At 37.7% G+C, this 27,079-nt stretch overlaps 1 protein-coding gene across 2 annotated transcripts in view; it reads right to left on the bottom strand.

The window, feature by feature from the left end:
• The window catches only part of LOC124170847 (plasminogen activator inhibitor 1 RNA-binding protein-like), a 70,594-nt gene that overhangs the window by 13,584 nt on the left and 29,931 nt on the right, over positions 1-27,079 (bottom strand). For both annotated transcript variants that reach the window (XM_046549844.1, XM_046549845.1), the window contains 3 exons: positions 25,064-25,135; positions 4,385-4,483; positions 2,006-2,219 (listed from right to left, as the gene is read on the bottom strand). In XM_046549844.1, the coding sequence (XP_046405800.1) occupies positions 2,006-2,219; positions 4,385-4,483; positions 25,064-25,135 (385 nt within the window). The remainder of the gene's footprint in view (positions 1-2,005; positions 2,220-4,384; positions 4,484-25,063; positions 25,136-27,079) is intronic.

The raw sequence follows: 27,079 nt of genomic DNA, 5'->3' as shown, positions 1-27,079 counted from the left end.
TTCTTACGTGCTTTTGAAATTCCCTCCTGTCGTGCGGGTAGGCTAACATCTGCTATCTCAGGGGATCGTAATGTGTTGCCGGCAGTAGACGATTTTTCAAACTAGTCTAAAAACAACTATTATGTCACTCAGGCCCTTTTGCCGCTCATCGAAATGACAGGAAAATGCTACTTTGAACGCCATTTCATAGCTAGCGGAGTTTATGAATGATAAATCATTTTAATTTGAAGTCGTCCGAGTCATTAGCAGCTACGTGAAAGTCTTTAAATGCCTTGAAACCAGACCCAGGTTTTCCTTCCCTGAAAATGAATGAACGAGATTGCATTCTTTTCCAAAACAATATCGTCTCGTCAACACTAAAAACTGGTTGAGGGGGAAAGGAGCCACTTTCAATCACAGCCTCGAGTTCATCAGAAAATGTTGCGGTGACTGCGCTATCAACACTTGCAGATTCACCTGATATCGCCGCACTGAAAATACCTGCTTGCCGTTCAAATTCTGGAACCAACCGGAGCTTTCACTTAATGTCTCGGAGCGATTACCACTCTCGTCTTTTTGTACTGATTCACCATGAACTTTCCGTGTGTGTAGACCGCTTGGTTGAAGTTGGTGCGGCTGAGGTCACTGATATTTTAGCTTCGTCTTTATTCAGAATAAGGCATCGTGAGTTTAAATTTCCGCGCAATATCGCTTTGACGCTCTCCATTCTCAAAGCAATTGACCTCTCTCAAGTCCTCTTCTAGGTTTATAGTTTTTATTGATAAATTCTTGATTTTTCTACACGCATTCCTATTTTTTGCCATATTCTCTTGGTTTTTACTCTGTATGGCTCTATCTAAATCACCTTCCACTGCTGAACTGTATTCCTGAGACGCAGAAGGCCTAAGACTGCGGGGAGAGAACGAAGCCATTGTGTTTGAGACTCTATAGCGGACCCTTTTATGTGTTGATGCTATTCATGCTCAACTCGGCTACCGCTCCATTTCTCCCATCGTGAATACCGATGACCTTGAAGGCTTTAGCGTAGACTCTCTACCTGGAAGTCGATCGCCCGGTAACCTACGACGGCAAAAATACGTCTCAAACCGTATTGCTGAAAAAAAAACTCATTTCCACTAGCCCCACGCTTAATTAACGATCTAAATTATTTATTATCATTCTGTTAAGGAGACGAGATAAATCTTTGGTAGGCCGGCTATCTAGACCCAATGACGAGTAATACTTTTGGCAATTGCGCAGCAATGAATTTCGATTAATATATAAACTAAAAAGAAGATTTGAGGCAAGAAATAATATTACTATGCGTAAATTGATAGAAATTTCGTGTGTACTTAGCGCAAGTTCACGTTTTATCACGAGAGCGTTTAAGATTTTTGATTAGGCTACACTGTGTTGCAATGTTTCCCCGAGGAACGACTTTGCGCTAAATCGAAATTGCGCTAATCGAAATTGCGCTATACAAGACATGGGTGTATTACGCTACCTTTTCTTGCCTGCAAATGAGTAACTGAAACCTGGAAAAATACCAGACCCAATAGAGAAGGGCTTCATGCTCCCTTAGCATAAAACTTCACACATGAAACTTCCTCAGTTATGACACTTTTTTTCGGTTCTCCACTGAAAGTTTCTTAAGTGAGATTCTACTGTATAATAAAATGACATGTTCCAGAGGGTGAGTCCATGCTTTCCTTGAACACCCTAATATGGTTCCTTTAAACAATTAAAATGAGTTTATGATGCTGGTCTCAAACAACAAAAATCCTTTCAAGAAAATTATTTTGTCGCTAGTTACCATTTCTTTTTGTTATTAGTTATCCTAAGTTTAGTTTTGGAAATGAATGCTCATCTTGAAAAGAGAAATGGTTCGGACTTCAATCAAATTTCATAATCAATTTCATCAATTCAATCACAAAAATCACACTTCATAATTTGTAGACGGGCAAAACAGGTAGCAGAACCAAAGCAACACTCAGATGGACACCCCCTTACCCCACTTAATTCTTACCTCTTCCTCCTCATCCTCTTCCTCCCCCTCCTTCTTTTTCAAAGCATACATCTTCTTCCACTGAGTCATATCTTCACCTTCACCAGCTTTTCGAATGTTGAATGTTGGTTTCTGTCGGTTGCCACGTAATGCCTTCCATTCATCCAAAGTCAACTCCTGAGGCCCTTCTTCAGGTGGTAGCTGATTATCTGCATCACCACCTCCCCCAACCTCTCTGCAGTGAATAATAACATTTCAAATGAGATAACAATGAACAGTGAAGTGTCTCGAAGGCATTTGGGGAAGCCTACAGAATTTTTCAATATAATTCTCAGTCATCAGCCAGGAAATCATTATAAATTATGAGGGTGTATTGAAAAGTAAGGTCTACAACAACGTCTCTTCCACACATGAGTCGCTAGGCGAAATATGACTACATAACTGCATTCTTTGGTTCCTTTGACTTAGTGTAGGACCACCCACGTGACCTCTCAGCTCACCCACAAGGTGCGTATTATGCTCAGTCATTTATTTTACAATGCAGAAAAGGTTCCAATAGAAATTTTTCACCAGTTAGTGGAAGTGAACAGTGAGAAATGTAATGGCATCAAATACAGGCGGATATAGTGCCAGGAATTTTCAGATGTATGGGAAAACATCTACGATGAGCAGTGGTCAGGGAGGCTGAATTTACCAGAATCAATGCTGGCTTGAATTGACGAGATGAAGGGCAATACTTAAAGAACAACCCTTCATGAGATTAAGTAAATCTTAATGGCTGGTGTGCCTACAGCTCCGTGCAGAATATTATGTCCTCATTTACAACAAGGTGTTTGCCAGATGCGTACCTAAGCAGCTCACCAATGAACACAAGAAAAATCACATCCACATGTGTCATCAAACGATTGCCCACCTCAATGAATTGGGTTGGGACATCATCGACCACACTCCTTACAGCCTGAAAGTTGCCCCGAGTGACAACAGCATTTTTCCTGCCTTCAAAAAGCTCGTTGGGGGACAGAAATTAAAGTCAGACATGCAAGTGCAAGATGCAGTCGTCAGTTGGCTTCACAATGTGGCATGAGAGTGGTACGATGCCAGCATTAAAAGACTAGTTACTAGGATGCAATAAGTAATTGATCATCAAGGCGACGATGTAGAAAAATATCAAAATGATCAGCCATTCCAATGATATACGCTAAGTGAGAATAAATATATTTCCTATTTTTTTTAAATAGGAGACCTTACTTTCAATACGCCTCTGTATCATCCAGGAAGATAACTTAATTCCAGGCGCAAAACAATGCCTCCTCTTATAATTTTTTTTTGTCCTGAAGAGCCGTTTATTATTTGTGAAAGGGAAAATCCAACAATGCAATTTTTTTTCTATGATGGATGTGAATATTATTGATTTAGCGTCTTTCATAATTATCATCCCATTAACTTTTTCTCATTATAGTTGACACATCAGTACCTTTAAGTTTTCCTTTGTTCAAGGAAACAATAGATTGGTGTAAAAGTTAAGTGTTCCTCTGTTCCTCAAATGTTCCTCTGAAATATTTATTTCAAAATACACTCTTCTACCTCTTCTCTCTAAAGCTTCTACCTAAATACATTGATCTATTTATCTGAGATAACCGAAGGTCCAATGGGTGACCAGAAAGAATACTTAGGTGATATGATGAAAACTAGTGAGGTAGTTATAAAGGTAATAATAAATGGAATTCATTAAACTTAAGATGTGATAAGACATTAAAATATTGACTAAGTTCCCAAGATCAATCAGACAATAACAGAGAAATCTTGAAATTTTTTCTAAGATTCAAACAAGTCCAGAGCATTAGAGAATTACTAGCCATACATGGTCAAAACAGTTCTCTCTCCCAAATTAAAAGAAAAAAACATAAGATATCTTCAAATAAATTATGTTCTTGGAGACTTATCAAAAATAAGAGGCTTCCCCTAACATTCAGTGACCACCATCACCAGGATATATGATTATCTTGACGTTTAGTAGTATTACACAGAAAATTCACTATGGAATCTGTGGAATAGTCCACCTCTGACAGCTGTTTTCCCACTATCATACCAGCTACTTCACAAGATGGAAGGAAAGAGATGTTTTTCATGGTAAACAAAATACAGCAAGAAATGTCCAATGAAAAAACATTGAAACATTTAGTCTTTAAATATCACACCATAAAATGACAAATGATTAGAGGAGAAAATGTTTGCATAAATGACTTTCAAACTAAGACTATCAATCATCATGTTCTGAAAGAAGAACACCCAAGACAGAGACAGGTTTCCTGAGTAAACCATCTTTACCACTAATACTAGAACCTTAGACTGTCCCCTTAAAGCATTTGAGTTTCTGTAACTAATGAAATTACTCCTCACTTTGTTTCTTGTGGCTCAGCAGGTACAGGTTCAACTTCCGGTTTTTCTACATTCCATTCTGCTGGGGGTTCAGGGGCATGGCTGGTGTTCATTTGATCGCTAGAAGAAAAACCAAAATATCATTCATCATACAATCAATGACATTAATTCTTAAAACAGCTTCACTCTACAATCTGAAATTGATTAACACACAAGAATAGTAAAATAGGTAATAATGAAACCTAAAGGAAAAACCGCAACTCAACACCCTAAACACCAGGGATACAGCATCCAGAGAGATATGACATTATTTTTAAGTGATTCGAGGTCTGAATAAATAGATTGTTCAATACGAACAGCCTGTACAGAGAGCTAATGGCAAGCACAATGCACAAGCAAACTTTCATGGGGAAAAAAAATCAGCTGACGCAGATTTGTCTATGGATTTTGGCATCATTGAAGATGCTTCCATGAGGATTTAATAATTTAAAAAAAAAATATTCTGAAGCACAACTTTATTATGTTAAATACTGTAGTAGAAATTTCACTTTTAATTCACCAATAACCAGGATCCCTCGACTATATAACTGGCAATATTGATATTTTTAGCGATAAACATTCCCTATTTAGTATGAGTATTTTACCATTGTCGAATATTGCCTGACCTCATGTTAAATGAGCAATATCTTTTGTAATATAATTAATATTTTAGTGCTGCTCCTCTCATTTAATACTTATTATTTTAAGAATATTTTTATTAATTATTAAGAGTCATATTGAAAGAAATGTATGTGTCCTGCTCTACATTGGGTATATGCCTGTAATATACACTATTATTATTATCATAATCAAATGCTATAAGAAATGCTGCATTTCACGTGACATGGACAGAAACAAAGAATTAGGTGTGGGGCAATGAAAGTGAGGATGCAAGTTCTCAGATCTTGAAGGCCGTTTTACACGGGGCATAGAATTGCGCAGGTTAGAGCTGCATTAATTTCTAAAATTGCAAGAATTGAGCGAATGCATGAACGAAATTAGAACAGGGGCTTTTTGCCGTCTCGCATCCACGCATTCTCGCATGTGTTCTAGCAATTCACAGCTTTACACGATGCAATTTTGATTGCACCTTCGCGCGTACATCAGATTGCGCAATTCCGTGTACCGTGTAAAACGGCCCTAACAGCATTGACAAAAACTAAAACTGAAAACTGTTATATTGATTCCTGTGATAGTAAGTTTAATTTTTTAGTGTATTCCCAAGATGCTCAGTGGTTAAGCCATCCCAACCCACAGATATGGCACAGAAAGCAAAATACAGCAGACAGGGCCACCACTGCTATTAGGAATATAGTAGCTACAGACAGAATTTTGCTTTTACTTGTTAACTTGCCAATGGATTTCTGTAATAAAATAATTGCAGGTTGAAATTGTACAGAATTCTGCAGCTATTTTCCTTGGATCTTATTTCCAACAGATGCCCTTTTAATAGCTGGATGTGCAATTTTAAGTCAATGTGCTTGTGTGATGCTGGGAGAAAAATAAGCACAGTAAAACTGGCAGTGGATTGAGACTATATTAATATGTAACGCAATAAATTAATGAGAGACTTACATCAACACTTTACTACTGCATATAATTTTTATTTGAAAATAAGCATCTCATGTCAAAATCATGCAAGCTCAAGGCAAAAATTTTAATTCTTGACAAAAATAATCTTTTCAGCCATGAGCCTGCCCAAATATGAGAGAGCACAAAATATCAGAGGGTGCAGCTTACAGTAGTAAATTTGTTATTATCTTTGTTAAGGCTAAGACTTCTCAGCCAGCATGATCTTTTCAATGATGTAATTTACAATTAAAGTCATGTTAGCGAGATAATGTAAAATAATGTAGATTTATTAAGTGATAGAAGATTATTTAATAAAAAATGGTGTTTTATTCAGTGTTTTTGAAAGGAAATGCTTTTTGGTTTTCTTAGTCCCGAGAACTTGGTAATAATGAGAGCCTAATGCACAATGTCCTTGTTTGAAAGAATATGGAACAATATTATTTATCAATAAGATTCATAAATTTAAAAGCGTTTTGAGTTCCCCATTTCCTTTGGCTATCTCAAAAATCAGGATATTGGTTCCACTCCTTACGCTCACATATAAAATTCAACTCAATGCACAAACTGGTTGACAAAAAAATTAATACTTTGGTTTGATATGAACTTCGTCCCTATTTACAAGTAACTAGTCTGTACTAGTTATAAAAACTTACCTGCACCTACTGTTTTCCAATCAAATTTTAGCAAAACCTATCTCATTAATACCTAATGGTATTACATATTTTACAACTACTAAGGAACAATTACTAAAAAGAACATGATTGCTACATAAATAACCATGAGAATACAATTTTCAGGATTTCTGCAGCCAAAAACTTTTCAAACAAATACAAAACTTGAACAAACAACTTCAGTTGACATTCCAAGCAAAAAGGGTTTAAAAAAATTGAATTTTTTGGGACACCTGTTCTATCGGAAAAAAATGTGTGGAGTTTACACAATATAAGGCATGAAAACCTTGATCCTCATGCAATGACTGTTTCTGGAGAGATGGGCTTAACACTACCAGACCGATCACGGAGATCTCAGTGTTTCGTGTGCCGAACACAGAGGACCGGCCATGGAGATTTCAGTGTTTTCACATATGATAATGAAACTTACTCTGCTTCTTTTAATATTAGTTACTTATTTTCTCATTTGCTTCTGGTGTATTTGAGAATGTGCTTTCATTGATTTAGATTAGTTTTGTACCGTTCAAATTATAAATTTATTAGTATTTTTTAAATGAACGTAATCCACTTTTAGAGATTACTAATGTATAGGAATGAAATGTCACTAAGCCTAACATCTGAAAAGACTTGATTGAACATTCTTTTTTCTAGAACAGCAACTCAATAAATTCTACAATGTTCTGTAATTACGAATTATTACATTTTGGCTAGTAAGGAATATTTTATTTCTTTGGTTCTCTTAAATTGGCTCCAACGAAATCTGTTGTCCGTAATTCTCTCATCGCCTAATTTGTGCCATACATTACAATGTATGCCGGAAAGTGAATAATGCATATTTCACCTCTAGGTGCATATTTTCGGCTGTCCTCACGTGCCATGGTTTGGATTCCCACAAGACTTCAGATCTCACAGATCTTCAGCGCTCAACATAAACACATCAACAAGTCTCGAGGGCCAAGGAATATGTGGGTCATTTCAGGGGGACCCTATCTATCGGTCCTTGATAGAAAAGGATCAGATGGCCACAACACTTATCTTTGTTAGTCACTAATATTTCCCTTTGCTTAGAATGCATATTTGTCTTCTTTGGGACATTCTTGTGTTCTTTACTCTCTTCGCTAGAGATCTGAAGCCATGCAGTTTAGTGAGGAATCATTTCCTTGGATGAAAGTTGGTGTTCGTTTACCCTATGAAAGTGTATGCATACGTAGCCTACGTAAATTTCATCAATTTCCAGCAATAATTCCTGCCTATCTTGTCTACCGAAAAATTACTCCAATAACAATGAGACCTTATCTATAGTAATGGTGTCAACAAATTATCAGACATGACAGATGATTGTGTAGACGAGTGTGAGAGCTCAGATAGTGAAATTGGTTTTGAGGTTGGTGGAAGAAAACCTAAAAGAAAAGCTGCACAGTTAGTTCACACTGATGATAGTGACTCGGATGCAAGTGATAGCAATGGTAGCTTAGTGACACCCCGGTGACATAGAATAAAATTGACCTTCCAAGAAGTTAGGAAGATTTTCAGGGAGTGGCAGGAATCATCAATACCCATGATAATTGTGAATGTGCTTTAGAAGTGGCAAAAATGTTTTTTTGAGGATGATCTTCTCGAAATGATGTGTAATGAGACCAATTTGTATCGAATGCAGAACGAAGTCGGATACAAGTCTTCGCAGAATACTGCAAAGTGGAAAAATGTAATGGTGGGTGAGATGAAAGTCTTAGTAATTATAATTTTGATGGGAAATGTCAGGAAAGATTCAATCAAGGAATATTGAAGCACTGATGAATTTATCAATACACCCATTTCTAGAAATTTGCTCAGCACATTTGAACAAATTTGGAATTCTTGGCATTTCAGTGATAATGAATCAAATTCTGAATATTCCAAAAGGGAACATAAAATTAGACCAATACTATCATGTTTCTAAGAAAAATTTAAAACTGTATATGCCTAAATGTGATCTCTCCCTAGACGAAGATGTAATACCTTGGAGGGAAATATTGAGATTTAGAACATACAATCCAGGGAAATTGGTGAAGTACGGATTATTGCCACCAATGGTGTGTGAGAGTGAAAGTGGTTATATTTGCAACATAGAAATATATACAACTGAAGGAAAAAAATTAGAGGAAACCAGATTGACCATTTCAGATCCCTATTTATACCATTGTCATCATGTGTTCCAAGATAATTATTAAATAGCGTACAAATAGCTGAAAATCTTCTAGCGAAAAAAACTAGTTTGTGGAACCATCCGTGCCAACAAGGGGCTTCCCACTGAATTTAGGCATGAAATAATAAGAATGAAGAAAGGTGACTACACGTTCTGTAGAAAGGGGAAGTTCTGCTGCTTGCGTGAAAGGACAAGAGAGAGGTGAGGATGATTTCCACAATCCATAACTAGATTATGGGTGAAGGACAGTGAAACAGATGGATGGGACGGAAACAGAAAAAACAAATTTGTATATTGGAGTAAAATAAGTACATGGGAGGAGTAGATAAAGCTGATATGTGTTTACTTTTATGTATAGGCTTACCTTTCAGTGCTAAGAAAAACTATGAAGTGAACAAAAAAAAGTGTTGTTGTGGTTGATCAATGTGGTTGTGCCCTATTTAATTCTTTCGTGGAATACAAAACGTTGAACACTTCTACCCGTTTGACATACAAAAAATTTGTTTCGGAAGTAGCCAAGGGCTGGGCTAATGTGAGGAGGGAAGAAATGAGTCTTCCAGCGATGATGTCATGGACAGCAAGATAGAAAGACCGACTCAGCGAGTGCCTCGGCAGGATAACCCGGCAAGGCTAGCAGGGGGAATGATGAAACACTCTAGAGAAAATAGTGGGGTATGGGAAGAAGAAATATCCATCACGGATGTGTTGAGTTTGTTCTGCTAATAAACTTAGGAAGGACATTCGGTATACCTGTGGATTCTGCAAGGTTCCCCTGCACAAAGGAGCATGTTTCACCAAATAGCATGCAAAAACTAAGTACTATCACCTCTGGTAAGTAAAATGCTTCAAATTTTATTAAAATACGTTAAAAAGTAAACATTCTACGAGGGTTTCCTTGTATCAGTGTCATTTAGGTTAAAGCTCCTTTACATGCCTGGTCCTACCCGACGAGATTGGAATTATATACCCGGTCCGCAACGTGTTAACATTGAAGAAAAGAAATTCACGGGCCAAATACATTGAGCATTTATTTTGCATCTGCAACTGTTTAGCCTCAAATTAAACTATTTACAGCATGTGGGCAGGGAACCCAATGCAATCAAGATGTAGGATAACATCTACACAAGACAATGGAAAAAAGAGAGCAGGCTACTCACACCACCTGCCCACTTTTCCAAAAGGATACAATTACTTTTTAAGTCACTAGTGTAGCACTCAATTAAGACCAGTTGCCAACACAATTCACCCCAACTTAAGCCCTCTTTATTCCAAATATCATGTAATGCATAGTTGCCATGAGTGGCATGACATTCTATCTTTCACCGAGATAGAGACTGCTCACTCGAGCAAATAAAGATTAGCATTCCCCACCTTTTAATTGCATGGCAAATGGAATGGCTCAGGAACATCATCTGAAGTTAGTTTGATAAAGGTGCTAGTAAAACTAAACCCAAGACTTTAATGCCAAGTCATTCTAGTGAAATTAAACTTTTAAAAACAATGACTTGAAACTGGAAAGTTTAACCTTAACAAGCACAGTCCCAGACAAAAAATCTTCATACAGGGTCAAAAATAACTATTTAAACAAGAATTCAACCTCAATATCACTCAATTTTAGGGATTCTGATAAGGATTTCACTTACATGCTGTTATCACATGTAGAGATGCCATACACAACGATGGTCAGAAATTTGGTAAATAAGGACTTCGATAAGGACTTACAATTCCATTTGAGCAGAATAAATTTCAAATATTACTTCTGCATCCAAAGCATCTTCCAAAATAGTGACCCTCCACTGGCAGTAGATCCAAAGGAATTGCTTCATGATGGGGGGAACTCCTGGATTTTTGCAACCTTAAGCATAATGTGGAGCTAGAGAAGAATGATCAGAATCAAATTGACTGACCGAGTTAGTGATGAAGTCCTGAGAAGAGTAGGAGGGAAGAGAATCCTCGTGAAAACCTTCATGAGAAGACAGGACAACCTTATAGGCCACATCTTGAAACATGGCGAACATCGGACTTTAAGAAGTGTCCAAAATGAACATATAGGGTGAAAATGTGCAGTCTGTCTATGATGGCCTGATGAAGACAATCGTCGAAGGACAAGTCGATGGCAATAACAGAAAAGGGAGAACTTGAACAAAATATATGGAACAGATAAAGAAGGATGTGAAAGAGAAGAAGTACGTAGGTATGAAAAGATTTGCTGATAGGAAGTTGGGTAAAACCTATCTCAGGATTGTTCCACAGGGATGATGAAACAATTTAGTTTTTTTTGCTTCAATGAAGACTTTTTCTACAATTTGGTGTGTTTCTTAATTCAGTTTGCTTCTTTTTGAACTTTAAACCATGAATAAACATAGGTTTTACCCATTCCCCAATATTAGTTCAAACCACTGATTAAAACAATGAATTCTCAATGCTGCCACATAAAGTCATCCGAAAATTCCTCATCAAATGAGGTGACAATCGCTATCTATATGCCTCCAATAGTGGGATCGATTTTATCCATACAAACTGCACAAAGCTGAGAAGAATACTGTGATAAATTACTTGGTGCTTACTCTGAATACTTTGGAGTGGGTAGATTCAGGGCATTACTCCTCAGCTACTAGAAGGGTTGTAACAAAAGTAAGGTTCCCAATGAGCTGCAATGTAGAGCGAAGGTGATAGGCTAAATCCCACAACATTGCCGTGCACAGTGGTTCCCCTACTCTCAAGTCCGCAATTCACTTTGTCGCTCATTATTGGCTTAGCAACCGTCAACATTGAAAGTGATGATCCTCGTTCCCGCCAACTGTGAGGATCGAGCAGTAATCCGATTTTTCCTTGCAAGGGAGTTACGGCCATTGGAGATTCATCAGCAACTGACTGAACTTTAAGGCGAAGAGTGCATGTCCTTTCAGCTCGTCCACGAATGTTGCAGGGCTTTTACCAAGGGTCGCACGGAAGTTCACGATGTAGAACGGAGTGGAAGACCGCCGGTTTTGGATTGTCCAGAAGATCAATAGTGAGCTGCTCAAAGATCGGAGGGTCACTGTCTGTGAACTTGTTGAACGCATTCCTTAAGCTTCCCACGGCACGATTGAAAGAACTTTAACAGAAACGTTGGGTTATGGCCAGATGTGTGCTTGCTGGGTCCCCCATATGCTGACTGATGGACACATGCAGCAACGCCTTGATTGTGCCCGTAAATTTTTTCATTAATTTTAGGGGGGGAGGAGTTGTTGGTCTCATTCGCCATTGGAGATAAAGTGTGGGTATTTCATTATATCCCCGAAACAAAACTCTTATGTGGCAAACGCTTCAAGAGCGACGATGAAGTCCGAGCAGAGGTCGCACACTTCCTCAACAGGTTGGAAGGAGACTTCAACTTAGGGATAGAAAAGCTGGACCACTGTCTTTAAAAGTGCGTAGAAAAAATGGAGACTACATTGAAAAATAATCAAAAGTGTAAGCTTTTCAACAATGTGAAAATCAATATAAATAAACAAAGATTTGTATTTGTAAAAAATATGGGAACCTTACTTTTGGTACAACCCTCCTACTATAGCACTCAGAGCATACCCACTGCATCCTAGCAAGGTGGCATATGATGAATCAAATTTTCACAAACTCTTCTTTCAACATTCAGTTTTTGAATTAGTGCATCATCGAGACTAATTGATACTCAAACTCATTTTTTCAGGCTATGTTTTAGGCCAAATTCTTGATATTTTGGCAACCTAGACATTAAGACATGGGTTTCAAGAGAAAGTCTAATTAAGAGATTCAAAAGATTAAGAATGTGTTTTTGCCAGAATGGAATGCCAAAAAATGTTAACATACATGCTCACACTGACAAGTATGCTAGAAATTTGTCATTTTCAGCCAAAAACACCTGGCAAACTCAAAACAAAAACTAGAAATATTCCCGAAGAGGTAGACGATACAAACTACATATTTCACTACTCTTTAAACAAAAATTAAAAAACAAATTCAACTACATTATAGTGACCACAACTTTTTCATCATAATTTCCCTGGCAGTTTTCTTTATAATACCCTTAGAAATTGCTCTCTACAAATTTTCAATATGTCTCTCCAGTAAACCTAAATAAATTTAGGCAAATGATAGTAGACATAATAAATTTCACATAATGACAGATTAACATTTTTATTAGAGATGTGCGAATAGTATCCGCGAATACTCGAATACCTCGAATACTAGAAAGTATTCAATATTCGAGATCTCGAATAGTTGCCAAAAGTACAGTCTCGAATACCTCGAATACTTTGAATTTCGCGTCATACACTGTCGCTCGCACGTCGTTGGTAGTCGACTCGGAAAAATGGAGAGAACTCTATTCTTTTAGTGTATGCAGCGCCGTTTTAGGCAAGTTGACGAACTACATCAAATTCGCGGGTAAGAGCGGTGAAAAGATTTCGACGTGGGGAACTGAAATTGATCGGGTGAAAAAATCCGAAAATCCCAGGTGTCCCCCATCAGGAGTACCTCAGTACCGTGGGATAGCAACATTGGCACATTTTCCACGATCCGCTATCCCCCTCCATTCAGCACTCGCCTCAGCCACTCTGACGATTTCCTCTTCTCCGAAATCAAACAAAAGGTCCCAGCTCTCGCAGGGATCGTATTACGAAGACCTTAACTTCGAAAAAATATGAAGTCACCGGAAAATAATAGAATCGTGTTTCACCTTTCCTTCTTTCTCCCCCACTGACCATTTTCCCGCATCCATCGCTTGATAAAAATAAGACGAGGTGTTTACCATGTGTCCTTTGTGGCTATTAACGACAGGCACTTAGTTTGAATCTTCCCCTGGCGATGAAACTACCATAGGGAGAAACTCAGTGCCGTGGGATAGTAACATTGGCGCATTTCCCACGATCCGCTATCCCCTTCCATTCAGAACTCACCTCACTCACTCTGACGATTTCCTCTTCTTCGAAAGCAAACAAAAAGTTCCAGCTCGTGCAGGGATAGTATTACGAAGACCTTAGCTTCGAAAAAAATATCAAGTTACTCGAGAAAAATAACAACGTGTCTCGCACCCACCCCCTTTTCTCACCCACTGACCTTTTTCTACCTACCTGCTTCGAATTTCCTCCTTCTGGAGGTCAACTGCTGCATGAGTCTGAGGTGTCTAACAATGACTTTCGGCAATTATTATTACACCTTTATTGGATTGAAATATTAGTAATGTGCGCGTAATTTAAAAAAGAATAAGACCAAACACGACGTATTTCTGACTTTATTTAAGCATTTTACGCAAGAAAATAAATGTCGGAAAGACGAAGAAATACGACAGAGACTCAGCATTTTGGCGAAACTCGTTATCCTCGCAGCTGAGCTTCTCAGAAGTTGATGCGTTATAGATGAGTTACAGACAAAGGGGTATTTTCTCAAGATATTTGGTTTCTCCGTGCTAGCAATTCGAATTCATCTGCTTATCTCGTGAGAACTTCCAAAGACGGACTGAAAATAATGGATGCCTTGGATTGTCCATTAGCACTTGACAGTAGGAGTGGGGGTAAAGCGAGCTACCTGTTGAAAATAAGGAGTTGGTGGAAGCCTAGCATCAGATGGGGGTGCCGCTGAAATGGCGTTTCGTAAATAAGAATGTATACATCAGACAGAAATCCATCGTAGCAGTGTAAATGCCGAGACGGCATGCAATCACTTTTTTGTGACGTGGTGTTTCCCCTTAGAATATTTTAAAGATATGTTAGTTGAATCAACTATATGCCCAAATTGTTTCCATGAAATTAAAATATTCGACTAATCAGCTAAATTCCTGTTTGAATCCTTTAAGGAAATCTTAATTACGCGTCAAAATCCTGGGTTTCCTGCTCTATAGGCAACCTAGTCGAACATTTCTGCATTCATAGTTTTTTTCGTCCCCCCTGAAAACGATAGATCGAGGTTCCACCTTTTTATTAATACATCCATCAAGGGAAATAGAAGAAAAAATCGTACGTTTAATATGCTTCGTGCAATTCAGGTATTCGAGGTATTCGAATATTCGAGCAATGATTTAATATTCGAATTCGATATTAGAGTTTGAGAAATCTGCTATTCGACCCATCTCTAATTTTTATGAATAAATATTCTGATACTTAAAATAAAAAAAATGAGACATTACAGACAGAAAAATAAACAAGTCAGGTAATTCTCTAAACAGATGGGTCAAACAAAACTAATAAAATGGTAAGGAAATTAGTATGAAAATAATCCTGTTGATGACAAGAAATAAGTCATCCAGGTAACACCTGACAATTGAGCTCAAAATAAAGAAAAAAAATAATTCTTCATCTGCTTCATTTTTTCTCTACTTCATCCATATTTTTCCTTCAGAGCTGGAATCTCCTCTTCTAACTTATCTAGCTTATTTACTTTCTTTACTCTTTGTGACCTGCTCATCTTCACGATTTCTGTATCAATTTCTCGCCTCTTCTAAAGCACATCTCTGTACATACTTGTCAATTGATCAAATATCCATATAGAGCACTCCAGACCAACACCTTACCCCCCTCAAGAAAAAAATCACATCCCAAGCTCTTCTCAGAGCAATGAGAGTATTCATGGATGTTTCCAACTAACGTCTAAGTTCACAGACAATTCACTCCAACCAAAGGCATTACCATGTGAGAACAGTAGGATAATTTTAGCAGCTGCCCATTCTTCCTATACATATATGCATACATCAAGGCAAAATATGGTTGCTGTCTTAATGGAAGATCAGAGATACATAATTTAAAACTACAATCCAAATTAGATAATTCGATTTTTTATTACATTCTAAATTAACACTGTGCCATAAAAAACAACAGTGAATTTAGTCTATTAGTTCATAACAATTCTGCTTGTTTTTTCTGAAATTTCAGTCAAGCCTTCTTCGCCAAGTCCTTTTGACCTATAAAGTTTTTGAACATTTCCCCTCAGACTGCAATATGTTCTGACCCTTCAGCAAGCCTTTGCCTTGGAAGTATATTGCTAGAGGTAGAACCTCTTTGAATGGGCCACTGGGCACATGAAGATATGGGCTCGGGGCTAGTGTGGTCGTGAACCCTGACAAAGTCTTAGAGAGTGGTGCCTTACGTAACTCTAGGCCCAAGTGAATAATTTATTTCATCCACGACTACCTATTCCTATCAACTACTTGAGCTTACAGTGTCAGAACATGAATGAATAGCCACATTTCATGAAATATTAAAGATATAGAATTTGGCCTAATACCCAATGGTTAATTCTTCAGTAAGAATTGGCGAGGCAAACTTACAATATCCATCTATGCATTTAGATTTTTACTTTTTAACACAAAACTTACAGCACAGCAGGCTTTCTTAACCATTTCATAATTAGCCTATTTTTCCCAGGTTCAAAACTAAAATACTTCCCTCTCATGACATCTACTTTACATATTGTGGACAGACCACCATATCAGTCACTCGTCAAAAATTCAGAACGTAACTGCATATATCTCTTAGTGACGAAATTGTTGCCCACTATCACCTACTATAATTCCTATATATCACATGACATAAACAAAATTATTCTGTTTTGAACAGTTTCACAAACATTTTAATGCATTCCCTGGCTCATGAATATTCACTAGGACTAGCAAAAAAATTACAACCTGATTAATCGATGCAAGGCAAACTGTTAAAACTTAAAATCGAAGCCAAATAGGCTGGTTCTGCCATTATTTGGGCTATTAAATGACGTAGGAGATTTAATTGGACCTAATTTGAATATAGCGGGATCAAGATATTAGATCATATGGGAATTTAAACATACAACCAATGGGAAGTGCTGGTTCATGAATCCCATTAGATTGAGGCAGAGTAGTAGCTCATTGAGATTTTTCACCGTTAATTCATTTATCAGTTTTCACGAAAACCCAATTTAAAATGCAACAATGGGTGCATCATGACCCAAAGTACCCTGGCAATTTATGAATAATCCTGGTTGCTTTGGCTGAGTTGGTGGCAACCACGTGCCTCTTTTCTCCTCCCTCTCTCAAGATACGGGTGTAGATACATTAAGATAAATATTAAGCGATACTGACTTTATTAGCAAATGTAAATGTTATAAATACTAGTCTTTAATTCATCGTAAAGCATACATCAGCACCAATCAATTTTCGATTCATCCATTAGTTTCGAAGTTAACAGAGATTGGTGTTTTTTTTTTTACAACAAATCCATTTTTTGCTGCATAAACACTTTGTTTCTGCAAATTGCGAATAATAGATCTCACTTTCTTATACCAAAATCCCAAGTTATTGTAACAAAAACTATGGGAATGCCAAGTGCTCAAAGTTGTGCAACAAGATTTTACGTGCAAAAAACCAGTACCTTTTTTTTATAAAAAATTAAGTGAAGGAAATACTATGGGACAGTACTTTTTTTGAAGTAAATTATCCAAATGTAGAAATAAATCCTCCACCGTTTACTCTTTGCTGCATAGAAATTGATTGCCTTGTTTAAGTTGAAGCTCCTCAAATTCGGGTGTATTACTTTTTTACAGACAGCAGATCTACCTCACTTATAAACTAAAGTTATGACCACAGCAGAGATCCCTTTGGATCTTCTGATATAACATGTATCAGTGAGGTTAACACGCTAACTTAATAGCCTAACAGGGATAGATTTATGATCCTTTAACCCTTTCGAGATGGCGGAGTTTTCGTCTTAGCATGACTGCAGTACTGAGCCCTAAGAGACTTCTTTCTCATGGTATGGAGGATTTTTGGAGGACATTCGTTAACAAGGGTCTCGTGGAACCTTTTTCGACCCCTCCCCGCTGGAACTCTGCATTATCTTGGACTCCGAGAGTAGTTGTGCTCCCTCCTTTCCGGGTTTACGACCATACCTGCGGCATTGGTTCGCGGTCAACTTAGGTATTGCTTATATGTATTTAGCACATGGATAATTGTTGCTTGCACGTAAATTGCAGACTTTGAATTGAATTCCTCATTTTTTTCTGAGCATTGTCAAATTTTAAACGAAGTTTTAACGTTAATATTAATGCAGCAACAATTTCCGTGTTGATGTTCATACAGAACTCAAGATATAAGTTAATATTTATCGTAGAACTTCGTTTAAAAATTGTAGACGGAGCTCAAAAGACAAAGAATTCAATTCTTAGTTTATATTTCTTGAGAAAAGAACAAATATTTATTTCGAAAACTGAATGGATAAACAATTGCATGACCCTTACCGCTATGAAGAATAATAAAAGACGAGGGGTCAGGGTACCTGCTCCCAGATTTGTAGGGTAAAGCCTAGACCCACGGTGTTTGGTCCCAAAACAAAGATGTCGCACACCCACGATCGTCATATGAGGGGGAGAGGTAGAAAACGGCTTTCGTTCTCTTGGTCAGGAAAATCTCAGACGGAAATATACGGCTTTCATCTCCTGGGTCAGGAAACGTCCACACGTATATTTAAGTCTTCAGTAGGGAAAAGGTTAAAGCATATGAATGAGTCAATTTTTGGAGAATGTAATACGGAATTGTGCTGCTTCATCAAAGTGATATATGCAGTACCAAATGTGAACAATTGATAGTTATAATCATCTGAGAACATGTCAATATTTGTAAGATTCCCAAAGTATGATTTGCCAATCGTAAGAACAGCTACTTATAAGAATGTCTCCACATAGCATTACACAAGATTAGCACCTTTTCCTTCCAACTTCATTGCAACATTCCGTGAAACTAAGACATCTTAAATTGTCCATCTTGTTCAAGAAAACTAAATTTTATGTTAGAATGTTTTTTTTTGTGAATTTATGTTAGAATTCCTTCTAAGTGGAATGTCTCTGCATTCCACTTAGTAGGAATAACTAGGTACCAAGGTCTTGTTGTTTTTTCTACAAAACTGATTCCAACATAAATTTACAGATGAAGACTTATGATCCAAAACCAGGTATTACGCAAGTCCCTGACATTCTTAGTAAGTCTTAAGTGTTGTAAGTGCATAACTGCTATGTTTTCGAGCATAGTACGAATGGAGATATGCAATTGAAACTGCAGTTTCTGCCGATAATTAATGAAACTCGAGGAAAATTTTTGTTGCCAACAGCTAGGTAATAAAAAGGAATTTCAAGGAAGTTTGCCCAGAAAAACCACTAGTACTTAAACTTTTAGTATCTCCATTCCACAAACTAAATTTTGTATGCAGCAGGGAGCCATATTCCACACTCAAGTATGTTATAGCTGGAAAAAGATTGCTTGGACGTAAAAGCAGAGTGAACTTTGGACAAAGCGAACAGCAACTTTTAATTTCAATTTCCTTGGCCACTGCCTGTAACATTGTGATGGGAAGTTAATCAATGGGAGTAGGACTAATCCGCAGACCATGAGTGCATCATGCGATCACAAGGTGTGGCATTTTATGGGGAACACATGGTCATATGCCATAAAAAATGTTATATCCAGGAAAAAAATAGCTTTAACTTTCTCTGGCCTGAAAGCCTGCAGTTTCAAGCTTAGAAATGATTGAAATGTTATTGCATTTAAGGCTCTTGAGTGGCCTCTTTAATGTTTAACAATTTACCTGATTTTTCCAAACTAAGCCTAAAACCCCATTTTGGGACTGTGAAATTGGAATTGGAGGAAAATAAAACAAGCCACAACCTTAGGTGGCTACACATAATTCTTTTCTAACATGCATTTGTCTAACTTTTATAACACTCATTCCACAAGCCATCACAAAGGAGCTGATCAGGCCTATCCCTTTGGAGGAGGATGGCAATGTTTGCTTTTTCCTGAGAGCCAAAGCGACTTCCTTAGAGATGAGCAAGTTGTCAAGTTCTGAGCCCGCATTAATGGTAATGAGGGTCATATACAGTGGAACCTCGATCTGTCATTTTTCAGGGGGATGGATGAAAAGAACGATGAATGCGGGAAAACGATAAATGCGGGAATGCTTGTCCGGGTTGCTTATGTCCCAGGATCCGCTGGATTTTTGCGAATTATGACATTCATTAATGGATTCAAACGAGATTTCAGCTGATTACAGGAATATTATTTCTTTATCGAAACACTTAGGTCATATTGTTGATTCGAATTATCTCTCTTTCTAATATCCTAAGGGAACAAGCCGCCTTGCTAAAAAATTTTTGAACTCCACTCGGAATTTTCACTGCTATTTCACTGTAAAAATTCTTATCCATCAAATGCCATTTCAAGTACACGTATTTACGCGAGAAATGTGCATGTTATGCCTCAAACAACTGATTTCGCCGTCGCAGTGATTGGTTATGAGATGGATCAAGAAGGCCAAAAATAGTTTATTATTGGAAATGTTCCTTTCTAGCAATTAAATTTTTAATATGATTGAGGCAATGTGGCGTTAATCGTCAGCGGCACGCCCACCTGATCCTCGGCTTCATCCCACTTCTTGTTTTCACCTGGGATCTCGCTCTACTCCCACCCCTGCCGTGATGTGCTACCGGACATACCGAGGCGTTCTGCAATATTCACGCATTCTAGCCCGGATTCTTTTCTTCATCATCAATTATTTTGTGTCCATCTTTTAAAGTTCTCACTTGTGTCTACGGAAGGGCCATGGTCCAAAGACGAATAAGAATAAAACTAATAAAAATGGAACCGGACTCCATTGAACCCACACGGAAAACACTCGCTAGTTTTAAGTCAACCCACCCTGGAAAGTACGGAACCACTCGTACGAGGTGAAGTTCGGCACTAATGGTATCGCGTACGGCGTAGGCAGAGCTTACTGCAGAGGGTGAAGCATGACCATATGACAGCGCAATTAAATTTTTTATCCTATAGAGAAGGCAACTTACACACTCATTTCTAACAATAAGTAGCGTAGCTCTAGATGAGCAGATGAATTCAGATTGCTAGTCGAGAGAAACAAAATATCCTGAGAAGACATCGCTTCGTTAGCAACTCAGACAAGTGAAACTTGTACATTAACTCGTAAATTGTAACCAGACTCGTAATTGTTTTCGAAAAAATCGCATCAACTTCCGTGAAGCTCACTATCAGCTGCGAGGATATCGGTATTCGCCAGAAATCACCATCGTACTATTCCAACTATTTCCTTGCTTAAAATGCTTGAATAACGTTAGAAATATGTCGTGTTTGGTATCAATCTTTACTGAATTACGTGCACATCACTAATATCACAATATAATAAAAGTATAATACCAATTGCCGAAATTCATTTTTAGATACCTTTTGGGCTAATAGGTGATTCATGCAGCAGTTGACCTCCACCTTTGAAGCGAGTCGGCTAAAAAAAAGTTAGCGGTCGAGAGAGGGGGAGGCGTGAAAAAGGTTTCTTTTGTTCTCAAGTAACTTGATATTTTCTTTCGAAGCTAAGGTCGTCGTGATACGATCCCTGCTCGAGCTGGGACCTTTTTTTTCTGAGAAGAAGAAAGCTTCAACCGGGGGGGGGGGGGGATACCGGATCTTGGGAAATGCGCTTATGTAACTATCCCACGGCACTCTGCTTCTCCCTATCGCATTTCAATCTCCTGGGGAAGATTCAAACTGTGTCTGTTGTGATTAGCCATAAATAACACGTTGTAAACACTTCGTCTCATTTTTAACGATGAATGCGGGAAAATTATTCGACGGGACCGCGATCTTCAAACGATTAATGCGGGAAAACGATACTTCGGGGAACGATAGATGCGGGAAAAAATTACATTGTCTTTATGGAACTTAATTTGGGACCAGGAGTGGCGAACGATGAATGCGGGAAAACGATGAATGCGGGAACGATAAATCGGGGTTCCACTGTACAATTGCAAACTCCAATCATCTTCCTTGACATAGCAGATTGAGATCAATGGGATGCTAGGGAGGGACTGAGAAAGGGAAAGCAACAGCCCATTGGGCTGGGGAAAGTGGGGGGAGTGGCTGGTCACCCTTAAGATAGGTTTCTATTGAGGTGGAATTGCAAGATCGACGGAAAGGGCAGAAAGCAGAGATGCATCTCACCAATCCACGAAAAAAGAGGAAATGTATTTGACTTGAGCATTTTCAGCCCTCAGCCCACTCCATTCATCCCACCACCATATGAACCTATTTTAAAGCTATCAGAAACATATTAACAGCCAAGAAATAGCGTCCAATATTGAAATATCTGATTTCCAGCGAATGGCTTTGTCCCAAACATGAAGAATAAGTTCGTTTCCAAGAGTGGGCCATCACAATATGACTTCCGAAGAATTTTAGCCAATGAAAAGGCACTGCTGCAGAATATGACTTTGAATTCCCCCATAAAAATAGGACCATGGGGACCATAGCGCAATCATTGACTTCAAATTAAATGCCCAGCAGGACTTTAAACTAATGTACCATGTAATTTCTCATTCAGCAAGCCTATTCAGCTATTGTGCGAAAAAATAATAATACTAATAAAGTTATCACCATGGCTAGTCCTGGTATACTTATACAATGTTGCTATTTACAAGGGTTTGGATCAACATGGTTTAGAGTGATTACTGCTTATGTATATACTGAAAATTCTACTCCTACCCTCAACTACTAATGCCACACAAATAATTTATCATACTGTATGCCTCCTAACCCCATGCTGTCCTATGCCCCACATGCTGATTACAGCTTTATTCATAAAAAAAATCGTCTGATGCATTTGTGATGAGAAAAACATGTGTCTCATTACTCAATTAGATGATTAAGCAGAGCAAAATTGCAAAATTAGAATCTTCAAGGTACCAGTCCTATACAAACAACAATTTTTCTCCTTTTCAGCTTACTCAGGGTGTCTGGCATGCCTCATTTTTTCCCAGTTTTCTTGGGTTATTGAAGTTAATATTTGTATTATAAAAAAAAGTTTATACAAGTACTTGAACTTTTGAATGTTGCACTGAATAAAGGAGGTGGATATCAGGGGAACTTTGCACCCCTAAGTGTATTATATGCCAGAAAATTTCCTAGGACTTCAAGAAAAAATCCTTTGACTTCAAATTAAATGCCCAGCAGGACTTTAAACTAATGTACCATGCAATTTCTCATTCAGCAAGCCTGGAAGCCTCACTAATTTGAATTGGGCAATGTTACTATTGTGCAGGAAAAAATTGTAACAATAATAATAAAGTTATCACCATGGCTAGTCCCAGTATACCAAAATATACTTCTCTCTCTAAAGTAAGAACTCTCCCTTTTCAAGGTTGCCAGTCACCCTCCCATTCCACCTTTTAGATAAGAAATGTGCTTCTAGTGTTATTTGTTCAATCCCTATCTCTCCACTTTTATCAGTGTGAACGTATTTTCCACATTCTGGTGTAATGCAAATACAGTATACACATAATTAGCTGATAAATGTATCACTTAACATTCATTTAGATTTCAACTTCAAGTATAATATTTATACCTAGAAACTAGAGATGGGTCGAATAGCAGATTTCTCGAATTCGAATATCGAATTCGAATATTAAATCATTGCTCGAATATTCGAATACCTCGAATTTCGAATACCTCGAATACTAAATGATGAATGCTGGAATGTTTGACTCGGTTGCCTATGCAGCAGGCAACACAATATTTTGGGGAGTAATTTTGATTTCCTTAAAAGGATTCGAACAGGAATTTAGCTGATTAATGAATATTTTAATTTTATGGAAACAATTGGGCATATAATTAATTCAACTAACATCGCTTTACCCCCACTTCTGCTGCCAAGTGCTAGATGACAATCTGAGGCATTTTGCAAAATACAAGCTCTTTTCCACCGGATTTTCTTCAATTATTTTCAGTCCATCTTTGGGAGTTCTCACGAGATAAGAAGATGAATTGGAATTGCTATCAGGGAGAAACCAAATATTCTGTGAAAATATCCCTTTGTCTGGGACTGTAAAAATAAAGATTTATAGCACCACTCATTAATTGTAACTTGATATATGCTTTCCGAAAAAAATACCGCATCAACTTCCGAGAAGCTCTGCTGCTCATATCGAGTTTCGCCAGAATGCTAAGTCTCCGTCGTATTTTGACATTTATTTCTTTGCGTAAAATGCTTAAATAAACTCAGAAATACGTCGTGTTTGGTCTTATTCTTTTTGAAATTACGCGCACATTACTAATATTTCAATTCAATAAAGGTGTAACATCAATCGACGAAAGTTATTCTTAGACACCTTTTGTGCTAATAGATGACTCAAGCAGCGGTTGACCTCCACAGAAATGGAGAACTTCGAAGCTGGTAGGAAAAAAAAGGTCAGTGGGGGAGGAAAGGGAGTGCCGGAAACACGTTTCTATGTGTAACCCGGTATTTTTTCGAAGCTAAGGTCTTCGTAATATGATCCCTGCGCGAGCTGTGACCTTTTTTTATTTCGAAGAAGAGGAAAGCCGCAGAGGGGTGGGCTAGTGCTGAATGGAGAGGGATACCGGATCTTGGGAAATGCGCTAATGTAAGTATCCCACGGTACTCACACAGCAGTTGACCTCCAGAAATGGGTAACTTCGAAGCAGGTAGCCAGAAAAAGGTCAGTGGGTGAGAAAAAGGGGGAGGGCGTGAAACACGTTTTTATTGTTCTCGTAACTAGATCTTTTTTTCGAAGCAGTGGTCTTCGTAATGCGATCCCTGCGCGAGCTGGGACCTTTTGTTTGATTTCGGAGAAGAGGAAAGCGTCAGAGTGGGTGAGGCGAGTGCTGAATGGAGGGGGATAGCGGATCGTGGGAAATGCCCTAAGGTTGCTATCCCACGGCACTGAGGTTCTCCTGGTGGGGGGAATCGGGGATTTTCGGATTTTTTCACCCGACGATTTTCGGTTCCCCTCGTCGAACTCTTTTCACCGCTAAAATCCACGAATTTGATGTAATTCGTCAACTTGCGTAAAACGGCGCTGCAAGCACTAAATGACTACAGTTCTCTACATTTTTCCGAGTCAACTACCAACGACGTGCGTGCGACAGTGTATGACGCGTAATTCAAAGTATTCGAGGTATTCGAGGCGGTACTTTTCGCATAACTATTCGAAACCTCGAATATCGAATACTTTCTAATATTCGAGGTATTCGAGTATTCGCGGATACTATTCGCACATCTCTACTAGAAACCAATGATATGAGCAAAAAAAAATACTGACTTTCCCCTCAAAACTAGGAAATATTTAAAACTAAATGTTAAGATACGGACCACTCCAACAAAATTACTTTAAAATGTCATGATTTCAAAGAGGAAATAATGAGAATGTACTTATTTTCAATGTCATTTCACTTACTCTATTTCGTCTCTGTAAGTACCCCAGTTATGAGCACCACCACCTTCGCGCTTGTCCATTGGCTTCACCCCACTGCAATTTAATTATATGAAAATAATTTCATCTTCTTTCTAATTAAAAACAAACTTAAACTAAAGAAAAACTATTCAATGAATACATAAAAAATAAAAATGTTTTTAACCTTAGGAAGTCCATGGACCACATGACAGAATGCTTGTATGCATCATAATGAGTAATAAAATCGAGAAGTGACAGAGACAACATATTTACAATTTAAAAATGTAAATGTTCAACATTTCACCTAATGTACTATATAATATGTATCCCAGAAACAAAGCGTGAGTGAATGAAAATATTTAACACCATTACTAAAATGAAAAGTCACTTGCAGCATGAATTTATACTTATTATGCCTTAGGCATGATCACACAAGAGAAAATTATAAGATGAATTGTCTTTACTCATTTAAGTTTTTAAAATATAAATGAATTCAGAGATATAAGTTAAAAGAAGGTTCTAAAAAACCCTGCATAAATCAAAATTCTTAAACCCAATACCAATCATCCACACACAACAGATTGATTGATTATTAATGCTGACATACTTCTAACCTTAGGGAAACAAACTGAGAGTTCTGATGAATTTAGCACACCACACTTGCAAAAATCAATCTATGCATGTAAGTCTTTACCTAGGGGACAGAGCAGCCAGGACATGGAATTGAGCACCCACTGCCAAACATCATTCCTAGCTAGCAAGAACCAAGAAAGGGAGTAAGGTGATGGAAATTACTCCTGAGAAATGGGATCTGCATTCCCATCCAGTGGGAGAAAAATTGCTATTACATTATCGAGGGGAAATATGAAATGACTGGATAGCTTTTCCCCATACCCATATCAGTTTCACCAAATGCATATTGTCTATTTTCTGGAGACTTGTGATCACAGGAATTAAAACGATATAATACACTCCATCTATCTCATAAATAACAGAAATTACTTATTGAAACTGTTAAACATTTAGACCTTCAAAGTTTATGTAGTTTTTCAAAACTCAAAGCACTCCATCATGTCACGAGACATTCAAATTCAAGCAGATTATGTGACTCAACATAAACGAATCCCTCATCAATGCCAATACATCAGTTTATAATAATTATAACTAATATTAATTTCCTACTTCCAACTCTTTCATAATACTTTAATTAATGAAAAAAAAGAGACGAACAATAATTAACACAAAAATTAGCTTTAGATGGCTAAAAGAACGAATAACTCCAAGAATGCGAAGCAAATAGGATGAAAACGGAAATCAATATCAATAATGATGTACTGTAACCCATCCCCCAAAATGGAGTGTGGATTACTGCGTTGCTGTGCCTTGATTTTGATCCACCCAGGCTCAATAAATACTGGTCCCTTATTTGAAAGAAAAGTATATTTTAATGGAAATATGATTTTATTATAAATAAGGTGCATTGCTTGAAATGGCTGCATAGGAACCTTTCAAGCTCTCTATTCCCTAATCCTGAAATACCCACAATTTGGCAATATTTCAAAGGTTTCCTTTGTGGGAATTTATTTTTTTGCTGAATAATTGCATATTTCTTTACCACATTAAATTTCTTAATCTAAACAAAAATTCTCCCCTTTGCACCAATCAACAATCGAACACACAGTTACTCTCATACAGTAAACTCTCGTTAATATGAACACGTTTACCACTTTAGTTTTCATTATAATAGTCGAGTCATAGTTCCAACCATAGGAGTATGTCCATATAAGTTAAAAGAAAATAATATGAACCAAGTCTTGGTCCCAACAGTATCAAAAAGAAATTTGTTTGAAAAAGATAAAACCCTTCCATTCCAAAATCCACATATGCTTTTTGGTTATCTAACAAACTGGTGCCATCTCACAGAGGAAGAGAGCCGTATCAGCTTCAACTCACGCGATTGTGCATAATTTTGCCAATAAGATGCATAAAATCTAGAAACAGGTTGGTTCAGATTCTCGG

The sequence above is a fragment of the Ischnura elegans genome, chromosome X, assembly GCF_921293095.1.
Source record: "Ischnura elegans chromosome X, ioIscEleg1.1, whole genome shotgun sequence".
Taxonomy (NCBI): domain Eukaryota; kingdom Metazoa; phylum Arthropoda; class Insecta; order Odonata; family Coenagrionidae; genus Ischnura; species Ischnura elegans.
This window is presented reverse-complemented; position numbering and strand designations above follow the sequence as displayed.